General features: G+C 37.4%; 2 protein-coding genes across 4 annotated transcripts; one reads left to right on the plus strand and one right to left on the minus strand.

Moving 5' to 3' along the window:
* Window positions 1-241: 241 nt before the first annotated feature.
* On the minus strand, window positions 242-5,552 carry LOC128857879 (gustatory receptor 8a-like). 3 transcript variants are annotated; one of them, XM_054093686.1, is made up of 6 exons: window positions 4,260-5,552; window positions 1,593-1,666; window positions 1,426-1,494; window positions 1,236-1,325; window positions 1,053-1,166; window positions 242-312 (listed from the first exon to the last, which is right to left on the minus strand). In XM_054093686.1, exons 1-5 carry the CDS (start codon window positions 5,185-5,187, stop codon window positions 1,098-1,100), a joined length of 1,230 nt encoding a protein of 409 aa, XP_053949661.1. In that variant the 5' UTR covers window positions 5,188-5,552; the 3' UTR covers window positions 242-312; window positions 1,053-1,097. The 3 variants fall into 3 exon arrangements, with proteins under 3 accessions (XP_053949661.1, XP_053949662.1, XP_053949660.1); XM_054093687.1 differs by lacking the exon at window positions 242-312 and adding an exon at window positions 617-984; XM_054093685.1 differs by lacking the exon at window positions 242-312 and having other exon boundaries at window positions 617-1,166.
* A 4,844-nt stretch (window positions 5,553-10,396) lies between these two features.
* LOC128857481 (gustatory receptor 8a-like) lies at window positions 10,397-11,260 on the plus strand. The gene has a single exon (XM_054093236.1). It carries the CDS (start codon window positions 10,397-10,399, stop codon window positions 11,258-11,260), a length of 864 nt encoding a protein of 287 aa, XP_053949211.1.
* The last annotated feature ends 360 nt before the right edge of the window (window positions 11,261-11,620 follow it).

Genomic DNA, 11,620 nt, shown 5'->3' on the forward strand with positions numbered 1-11,620 from the left:
TTTCGAATTGGCGTACACAATAACTCGAAAAGTTATTGACCGATCTCCCTGAAATTTTGCACACATCTTTTCTATGTGAATTTACAATTTCGAAAATTTTTCAAAAAAATAATTTTTTCGAAGCAAAAATAGTACGAAAATTCGCTCCAAAATTAATTTTTTTTTAAGCTTTTTATTCCTAGAATTTTTTCCCCCCCATTTGTTTTTAATTTATATACAAATTATGACAAAAAAATTTTTGGTTTTTTGTATTCAGGTCACTGACGCCGATGCTACAATCCCCGCCGATTGAGAAGCCCCGCTGCGACCTTCCTGAAAGAATAGAGTATACATACGCCATTTTAAATGATTAAATAAAAAAAAATTTAATTATTTTAAAGTATAAATAAACTGTATGCCAATTTTGAAAAAAATATATTGACTTCTTCATTTTAAATAATTTTAATGAAAATTAGGGAAAATATGGCCGTTTACAGGTATCTGTCCCCTTACACGCTTTTAACCAAAAAAACTAAATATCAAATAAAAAAGGCATAATATATACATATTTCAACCTTATCCATAAAAGGATAGTTTGATTGGCGTTTCTGGATTTTTTTATAATAATAACTGCGTAAAGATCTAGAAAATAAATGTTTTGGGTCGCTTATCACGAAAATGAGTTCCCTTTAATTTTCAAAAGAATCGTTTTCGAGATACGATTCTTTTGAATTTTAAAGGGAACTCACTTTCGTGATCACCGACCCCGAATTAGCAAACAACGAGGTAACGAGGCACCACTCTTTAATATTTGTCAGTGTCATTTATTAGCGAAATTTCATCACATATTTTTTGCATAAACTTTTGGCATAGTGGGTGCTTCCCTTCGGCCAACACGCTCTGACCAACACAGCACTCAGTTTGGAAATACTTTTGCAATATTTCTGACTGTTACGGCGCCAACACTAGCTATGATTCAAAAAACAAGCGTATGTTCGCACCACCCTGTATGAAACCAGCAGCATTAAACTGTGCTCTAAGCGATACATTGTAAAAGAAATTCTTCTACGTACTTATGTGCACATACAAATGTTTGCACGCAATCGTAGTTTTGTGCCTTAGATATTTTTGAACTTGGGCATAAACTGTATAAAGAAGAGCATATAAGTGGCTATTGAACCCAGCACCTGAAAAAAAAGCGTGTAAAAATAGTCTATAAATGAATGTTTTGTATTAAAAAGCTTATTCTCGCTTACATCTCTTGCCATATTGCAATTCAGCACGAAGAAACCAATCCCATCGATTATGATTCGCTGGTGTAGTATTTGCAAAGTGAAGCTTTGTAGCTGAAAATGTAAAACATAAAATTCTTTTGGATTATATTATTTGTAATTGTACATGAAATAGCCCGAGGCGCTTTGTGCTTCTTGTTAAGCGAAAATTTACCCGCGTTGAGATGTTGAGATCTTCTAAGTCGTGACGTATTTTGTGCACATTGTGTGCTAGGAAATTTGCCTGAATGAATAACGAAAGGAATATTTTTAATTATGTTATTTACCAAAACAAGCATACATATATGTATGTAAGTAGAAGCAATGAACGTATTAACATACCGATCGCATACAATTTCGTGACGTTATTAACAAAAGAAAGATGGTCATGGCAGAAGGAACTATCAAAGAGTACTCTGAAAAAGAATTTTATCTATGTAATTGATAATATATTGGAGAAACTAAGCATAGAAAAAACAGTTATAAATATTTAATTGTGAATGTGTGAAGTTTCCATTAGATAATTGGCTTCTCATCCAAGCCGCTTATAAAGGGTGGTTAAATTTCAAGGGCCGATATTGAATGTGAACCACACCTAAACGTCAAGTTTCTTTTTGTGTTTCATTTGAAATTTTTCAATTTCAGTCTAACTCAATTTGAACCGTGGAAAGATACATAATCTAGCGATGCGTTAAAGTTATTCAGGCTTATTATGAAAACGGGCGTTCATCTTCAGTGATGAGGCACATTTCGTCCCCTTAGTATAACAATAGCCTATGTGCTCATAGGCTATTATTTTTTTATTGAATTTTCGGATTCTCCATCGTCGATTTTATATGTGGTCAAAATTTTGTCAAATTCTAGTTCCACAAAGTGGGTCAAAACGTCAGTCAAAAAATAATAAATATTTACAGACATAACGAGATTTGAGTGAGAGCTACTTTCGACAAAAAGTTTGAAATTCATTTTCTCAAAACATAAAAAAATGTATAGGCTATTTTAATACTAAGGGGACGATTTTCACCTCAGTGGATTCGTCAACAAGCAGAATTGCCGCATTTGGGCGAATGATAATCCAAGAGTGATTGCCGAAAAACCAATGCACCCACAAAGAGTGACTGTCTGGTGCGGTTTATGGGCCGACGGCCTCATTGGGCCGTATTTTTTCCAAAATGAGGCCAGTCAGGCAGTTACTGTAAATAGTGTTCGCTATCGTGAGATGATAACGAACTTTTTATGGCCCGAATTGGAAGATATGGATGTGGACGATATGTGGTTTTAACAGGACGGTGCCACTTGTCACACAGCTAACGAAACAATGGCGCGAAAAATTTGATCGCCGAATAATCTCACATCGCGGCTATGTCAATTGGCCGCCAAGATCATGTAATTTGACACCGTTGGACTTCTTGCGGGTTATTTGAAAGAAAAGGTGTACGTCGATAAGCCAGCAACAATTCGAGAGTTAAAGGATGAGATAATTCGGCACATTAACGGCATAGAACCTCAATTATGCCTCAGCGTCATCGAAAATTTGGACCATCGGATGGAGGTGTGCCGCCGAGGCCATTTGGCCAATATTTTGTTCAATACGTAATTGAGCCATACCAATATAATCATAATAAAGAGAAATGACAATAATTTCTTAAAAGAATTGTATTTTATTCAAAATCAACACCGGCCCTTGAAACTTTACCACCCTTTACTTTTTGCAATAAGTGCTTCACTTCATGAGTTGGCCGAGAATGTATTGGAAGTTATACTTTCTATAAGTAATTTTCAGATTGATGAAAATACTGACGTACAACAAACGTAACAGAATCGTGGATGACCATGTAATAACAGGCGGCACGATGGGACCAAGGACCTAGGCCCATACCAAAGTTCCTTTTGGAAGTGGGACCCAAAAACCATTCCCTAACTCTTTGACATGTAGAACAACGTCATAGGAAAAACGTTTCTGTATCCAATAATAGGACTGTCGCAATAGGTCGTGACGTCTAAAACATACCGTGGTGCCACAATGAAAGTACCGCCGCATATAAACAAAAAAAAAAACACAGATATTCTTGTAAAAGCAAATATCATATTTTGTTGTGTGTAATCAGGTTTTTGTTGGTTATGAAATATATTATGAATTTAATGCTTATTGAAGCGAAAGAGGAGGAGGAATGGGTACAAGCTACAGCTTTATTCTGTGTCCAGGTGCGTGTTGAAAATTGTAGAGATGTACAAAAAGATGTCTTTCTATATTTCGTAGACTACGAAAAAGCATTTGACACTGTGAAAGATGACAAATTGTTCAATATTTTAAGATCTCTGAATATCGATGAAAAGTAAATCCAAGCAATTGAAAATTTATTATCACCAAACAGCGCATATTGTAGTTGATGGTGACCGCACTGAAGACATGCCGATTTCGAAAGGTGTTCGACAAGGCTGCATACTCTCTCCACTGCTCTTTAATATTTACTCCGACAGAATATTTCAAGAAGCATTGGAAAACTTTGAGGATAGTATGAAAGTAAATGGCGTCATTAACATCAGGTACGCCGACGATACAACTCTACTATATGACAGGTTGGCTGACCTTCAGCTGCACTTTTCTTGGAAAGGTAATAATGCAGCATGACTTCCCACAAATGCTGTATTTTCGGGACGAACGTAGATATTTTTGACGTCAGATAAAAAAGGATCTTTACGCTTCAAACGAACGTCAACTACTGCGATCGAGACCTCACATATGCACCTCCAAAACACCAGTATTTACTAGACCGAACACAAAAATAGTATCAGCAGCGACACCTCTTTTACGAGGGCGGAAACTTATTCCCACACCCAATAAAGATATCGGGATCTGGAAATACTTGAATTGATATCCCAAGTCACTACATAATTAGGATATGCACTCATAACGGCAAAAAAAATCCACGCCATAAAGTTTAAAATGTTAATTAAAGTTTTATTTAATCATAAAAAACTTGAAAAATATCATCTTTAAATACTTACCAATTATGTCCTGTCCTGTGTATATCATCCAATAGGACCAGTAGCATTCGGACAAAATCATTACATACTCCTTAACATAGTTACAAGCGATAGATGCACCCACAGCTTTCTTCAGCAAAACACTCATTTCGTAAATATCTTCATAGTTCTTCATTAGCGTCTGCAACTCATCACAAATCGTCTGCTCGAAATAGTCCAGCCTTTGTGCGCTCGTTTGGAATTTACGCTGACTAAAAAGTACCAGCCGCTCTACATTCTTATTGAGCTGTTCCAATTCGATGCGTAACATATCCATAAAATACATAATTTCTATTGAACGAAAGTGGCAAATGAAGCCACTCGGTATAAAAGGTAAGAAAAACGTTAACCACTGACGACGCGTGGCGATCGACTGCGTATAATTAACAACAATGCTCAAATAAACGGCAGTAGAAATAATAACTTTCCATACGTATGTCCTATAAAGGCCGTATTCTTCGCGGTAAGTTCCTAAACTCCATCTGCAATGGAGTTGTGAGTAGGTGATGAGAAACTTTTGCATATATTTGCGCTGCAGTATTGTTTCGCTGAGTATTACAAAATGGGCAGAGATCGTGGCAATCAACTTTAGAATGTCATTGAATTTTCCAAAACGATCGCTATTGTAGAGTACTGAATCATGATTGGTGCTTGTCCAAAACTGCAGCAAACCAAAGAATATGAAGTGCAAACAATGCCAAATCAGCAGGAACCACCAAGTTGGATGTGTGCTGGAACGCTGCGGGTGTTGATTGACTGTGGCGAGGTCGCATTTCAATTGCAATGGCACTGAGCACAGGCCTAGGAACTGATATAGGCGCAGGTGCAACAAGGTGAAGGTATCCAGTTGTACCGGCTGCTGGCTGCTGGGCGTAGACTTTCGCTGTTTCATATTTGCATACATTAGCATTTGTCACTTCACACAAGTAAGTTTTAATACATTTGTTTTTTTTTTTGAATATTTGACTTCTGATTACTATTGACTATATAACTTACAATACCCACGAAGTTGTCGAAGTGGTACTCGTTTAATGCCAGCCGGCATTGTCAATGGGCGGCACCTAACGTAGCGAATTTGTTTTACTAATTCCATTAATTTAATTGTACCACTTGTGCCGGCGTGAAGTGCGCCCGCGATGCTAATCACCTTTTCCTGACTTGAAACAGATTAATTGCTGTCGTCATTGTTAGCCGGAATGGTAGCAACGCTGTGGCATACAGTTTGCCTGCACAGGAGCGGCAATGAGTTTAGTTGTTATTTATTTATTTATTTTTTGTTTAGCAAAAAATACAACTTTTTATGTTGATCTTGTTGAAAGATAGAGGCAAGTAGATACATATTTGACTTTTTGTTGTTTGAGTGCGCGCGATTAACACTTTTTTACTGCCATGATAACTTCAGTTTTTGTGTTTGAGTTCGCGCGTTTGACACTTTTTTACTGCCTTGATAACTTCAGTTTTTGTGTTTAGTCCCATTTTTATTCGCCAAAGATATGCGCATTGAAATCATTAAACGTTCCACATATTTTTTATATGGGAGAAAACATCCGACGCTGTCAGCAAAAAAATGTCAAACACCAATTCGGTTTATGAGTGGTTTAAAACTTGCTATTTTCAATGGGCTATGAAGCTATCGACTCAAAATTTTCCTGAAAAGTCCGTTTAAAAGATTTAAACTTTGAAGAAAGTTTGTTTATTTTTTTGTTTTGGTTAATTTGTACAAAATTTGAATCTTGGATTTATTGGGTTTAAGTAGGAGAATGATTTATATTTTCAAAAAAAAAAATTATTAATATTAAATAAGGAACAAATAAATTGTCAAAACTTGTCATTAAGTGCCTGTGCAATAGTTATTTAACGCCAGTCCATAGAGGATTACGAACGTAGTAGAAAGCCGTCGACATCGAAAACTGATGCAAACACCAATAAAGTAGAAGAAAAATTGATGAATAACCGCAAATTATCCAAATTAACCATCAGAGAGCTGAAAGAGGACTTGAACATTGCTTATATATCCGTTCAGGGCATTGTAGTTAATGATTTGTTTTTGCGCTGTGTTGCTGCAAAGTTGGTCTCAAAGGATCTGAATTATTGCCAAAGATATGATTTCCAAGGCTGAATCCGATACAACATTTATCAAACGGGACGTGGGTTTTTGAGTAGGACACGAGTGAGTGGAGAGCTCCGAATGAACCAAAAGCAAAAAACCACGTCGTTTTCAGTCCAAAAAGAAAGCGACGCTCACGATTTTTATGGATTAAAACGGTATTGCAAACCACACATTTTTGCCAGTAGATCACACAGTTAATAAAGACTATTATTATTGAAGCAACTCGCCAAAAAAGAAAGGACGCAAAACAACTCGTGTATTTTGCACCATGATAACGCGCCATCGCACAGTGCCATCATTCTCTGTGAATTTGTGATCAACAACGAAGCGAATACCATCCAACAGCCATCGAGTTCACCTGATATGGCCACCTGCGATTTTTTTCTGTTTAAAAGAATCAAAAAAAAGTTTGATGGAGTCGAAAAAAAGTTTGATCGAGTGAAAAAACTACTACGGGGGACGCTTTTTAACAGCCGAAAGGAAGTAAAGGAAAAATTGAAGACAGCTCTGATGTCAACACCGAAAATAGAGTTTCAGAAATGTTTTGAGAGCTGGATCAAGTGCGTTACAATTGATGGGGAGTACTTTATAGGCGATAATATCACTATCTAGGAGTCAATTTGTATTTTGAATTTTTTGAATATATTCCGGAAACTTTTTGATCAAGGTGATAGAGTAAGATCGGGTATTGTGGGCTATTCGGATAATGTGGTCAACGTCTGTATTTTTTATAATAGTGAACATGCACTAGAAATATTGCTTATGAACTTCAAAATTCATACAACGGATGGTTTACGCTGCGCGCCTTGTGAATTGGATTCTTTACTGATGGGCCGTTGATCAAAATATTTTCTCAAGTGCAGTCGATTTGTTTTTCAGCGGCGTGTTATATTAATGATATTTTTTAGCTAGTGATTATTTTAGAGTGTGAAAGCTCAGAGAGAATTATTGAACTATTCTACATTTTTTAATGCGGTAAGAAACTCTTTTCAAATGATTTAAACAAAGGTTTATAATAACAGCTGGCGCTAAAGTAATCCTCCTATCAGAAAATGCTATAAATTTTGCGATTGGCCCCTAATGTCAGTTCTGTTTTGACATTTGTGTAGTAAACACATGCGAAATACACGTTAATAAACAATGTTACGCTACACTGCTCCAGACGCGAAATATTGCTGGCTATTTATTTGACCAATAATCGGTCGGTGACTTTGGCACAGCGTGAATTTCGTCGCACATTTCCTCGCCGTCCAACGCCTACTGGTGAAACACTGCGACATTTAGCCGCTCGCCTCGAAGAGACTGGCACAACACGAGATACTGCCAGGCGTGGCAGACCTCGGAGTAGCCGTTCTGTAGAGAATATTGCTGCTGTAGCCGAGGATGTCATGGAAGCGCCGTCGACATCGACCAGACGACGTGCCACGCAAATGGGTACCAGTCGACGGTCTTTACAGCGAATATTGGTAGAAGATTTGAAGATGTTTCCGTACAAAGTCCAGACGGTGCATCAGCTGTTAGCCATCTTTAATCACCACCAAGAGGAAGATGATTTTTCATCAAAAATAATCATGAGTGATGAGGCCCATTTCCATCTTAGCGGGTACGTAAATAAGCAAAATTTACGCTTCTGGGGCACTGAAAATCCGCGTGTAACCCACGAAGAGCCATTACACCCGCTCAAAGTTACTGTATAGTGTGTTGTTTTCGCTGGAGGAGTCATCGGACCTTTTTTTCTTCGAAGACGTCGCGGGGCAAACGGTTACTGTGAATGGTGAGCGCTACAGAGCAATGATCAACGAGTTCTTTTTGCCGTAACTTGATGAATCGCGTTTGGAAAACATGTGGTTCCAACAGGACGGTGCAACGGCACACACTGCATGTGCCAGAACCGATATGCTGAAGGATGCATTTCCCGGGCGCCTAATCTCCCGTTTTGGCGATTTGCACTGGCCAGCAAGATCGCCTGATTTGACCGCTCCAGACTTCTTTTTGTGGGGCTTTTTGAAGTCGCGGGTTTATGTCAACAAGCCTCAGACTCTTGCAGCTCTTAAAGACAATATCCGTCAAGAATGTGAGGACCTATCGCCAGAAGTTTTGGCCAAAATGATGGAAATTGTCATAAAAAGGGCTCAAATGGCAATCAACTGTGGCGGCGGCCATTTACATGACATCATATTCTCGACTTGATGTAAAAAAATTAAAGGACCAAATAAAAATAATCCACAAGAAGAATCAAAGTTTTTGATTTTTTTTAATTACAGCCAAAAAAACATCGCAAGGTTACTTTTGCGCCACCTTGAGAGAAATAAGGAAATGGGGCCCCGGTATGATGAAAAAATCCATTGAAGCTGTTAGAAATGAGGAGATGGGCACACTTTTTGCATCAAAGACTTTTGATGTGCCGCGTTTTACATTTCAAAGTATAACAAGGAGTAATGCATCCCCTAGCCTGCTTTTAAAAACCCCTCTTGGACGTAAGCCAATACTGCACGAAGTCACAGAAAAATACCTTTTAAAATATACATTAGAAATGGAATCAAGACTTTGGGGCCTTACAAGACACGATATTCGATCCTTGGCGTTTCAATTGACGGAATTGCCTAAGTGCCAAACAATTTTTCAGTCCTTCAGCAATTTGTAGGGAAAGGTTGGCTGCATAGATTCCTGCGCAGGCACAAAAACTGAGGTTAGTTTTCGCTCACCAACGGGAACGTCTAATAGAGTAATGGGTTTCACAAAAGACAATGTGAAAATGTTTTTCGATTTACTTGAGCAAGAGTATGAGACACACAAATTTCCACCATCTACTTATACAGAATGTGGATTTATATTTACCTAAGGTTAATTATTTTTTTCAAATAGTCGACCTAGAAGGTCATTAATTAAAATTAAAAAAATATATAAATAAATTCATTGACTTATTATTAACTCTTACAATTGGTTTTGGCGATTTTACATAGTGGCCCACTTTACCCGAATATCCTGGCCCACCATTTTTTTTCATCAACTTTTAAGGTGGTTTCAGTTTTTCTATACTATCAGACGAAAACGATAATATTAGGGTATATTTTGCAATAAAATGTAAAGATAATTCAATATCTGTTAGAAAGAAAAAAATATCGCTTTTCCATTACGATTATTTTGGGAGAAATTAATATGAATTTCAAGTGGTGCCCACAATACCCAACTTTACTCTATATGCCCATAATCTATCGATCTAAACTTATGGAAAATTTTGTGAGCTTGGATTTCTTGAGTGGTCAAGACTTCTCGGACACTTAAATAATTTTCTTATTAATGCAAAAAACCTAATTTTTGAAAAAACAAAACAAGAAAAAAACACATGGTCGTGTGTTATATGAAGCTGCATACAGGGTGAACCATCTCTTATGTCGGTAAGAAAATATTGAATAACTTTGAAAAAAAAAAAAAAACTGGTTTGATATAAGTGAGGTATTTGCATTTGGTTTGGTTATTTACAATTTATTAAAACTATTTTTTGAATACAATATCAATCTAGTGGCCACCTTTATTAGCAATCACAAACAGCAATCTTTTTTCTGCGTTTGTCATCACCTTCTCAAGCATTTCGGTTTTTATAGCGTCGATTTCGGTTTTTCGGTGTGAAGTGATCCATGGTTGAAATTGTACTGAATTGACGTATCGAAAACATGTACTTATGTTGAAGTCGATCGGTTGGTCAATGACAAAGTTATTCAGCGTTTACATACCGACATAAAAGATGGCGCACCCTGTATTTAGTCCAGTTAGAAGAGGAAACTCATCAGTTCCCCCAGTTATTTAAAAATCCCTACCACCATGCCACCAATCAAACTAATGCCTTCATAGTGTAAGGTCCTTTGTTTATTGCAAACAATTCTTAATACTTCACCTTATCAATTCATCCATTGTGATAGTCAACTAAAATTTCTTTACCTATTTGATTGATTGATAGTCAATTACTTTTTCCACAGCTACACTATTCAGTTGCTATCGAAGCCTCGCAATGTGTATTCAGGTTCCCTGCGTGGTGCGTTTTCATATACGATTCTTTCAATTTTTCGGTTGCTTTGACGTTTCCTTGCACCCTCAGCCAAATCAGCAAAAGCGTGCTGAACATCGTCTCTCAACTTGGACCTATCTACTTTTGTTGGTATTTTCCTTGACAACTGTGAACACATTCTTCAGGCCGGGTGCATTTCTCTTCATCTGGGAAGGTTTTGGTTACTTCATTGATGCCTTCAAAGTATTCATGGCACAAATCACCATCACCATCATTTATATGGAGACGGTATTATGTCGGTGCGCGCTTCGGAAATTTTGGCATAGATATACGATGCTAAATCAAGGCCCCAATGGAAGAGGTCAAACGACAGAAGGCGATTGGCTTACACAATTGTGTGTACATCGTGGATTTCTGAGCATTTTCTATGGCATTACTGTATTCGATTTGATTATACAGATTGCTTACATAATAATGCCACCGAAAGATGATCATCTACTGCAATTCTGGGTTATGTTCACACCATTCATGTATTTGATACATGTGCGAAACATGCAAATCATATTTCATATTGGAATTATACGACACGAACTTGAGAAATTGCGCAATGACATGGGCCTGATAGCAGAGTATACCAGTTTCGCACAAAGCGTAGCGCCTGCCGTGGGCTTCGAAGATTTTGTTCGTCGAAAGTTGGCAGAAAAGCAGTTGGTGTTTCAGCGCATCTACGAGATGTTTTACTACTTTAAGCACGCGTTCGGTATATCAACCATTGCAGTTCTGCTAATGACCTACGTTCAATTGGTCGTCGATTCATATTTCGTATTGCACAATCAAAATAGAAGCTGGAACCATAAGGGTACTTAATACAAAGAAAATGAAAATTTTGAAAAGGTTGGAAGTATAAATTCTGATGAAATTGGGCGACCGAGTTTCGCTCTGCATTAATAGATTAAATTATTTAAAAATGTAAAAAAAATATCACAATATGGGTATCAAATGGATGATTTTTTAAACAGCTTTAATCCAGATACCAGATTTGGCTTCATGTATTTTTAGTAAGACTTCTTTTACCATGTCAGTTCGCGATGCTCAAGGACAAACTGGACATTTTGTTTTATGCTTGATATTTTCTAGGGCGGTACTGCGGCGAGGTATGTTAAAACACGATGGAGAGATTTCAGACGGTGTGGCCAACATCAAGCCGTTAACCGGTTCTCAGCGAGG

The sequence above is a fragment of the Anastrepha ludens genome, chromosome 3 (assembly GCF_028408465.1).
Source record: "Anastrepha ludens isolate Willacy chromosome 3, idAnaLude1.1, whole genome shotgun sequence".
NCBI classification, from domain to species: domain Eukaryota; kingdom Metazoa; phylum Arthropoda; class Insecta; order Diptera; family Tephritidae; genus Anastrepha; species Anastrepha ludens.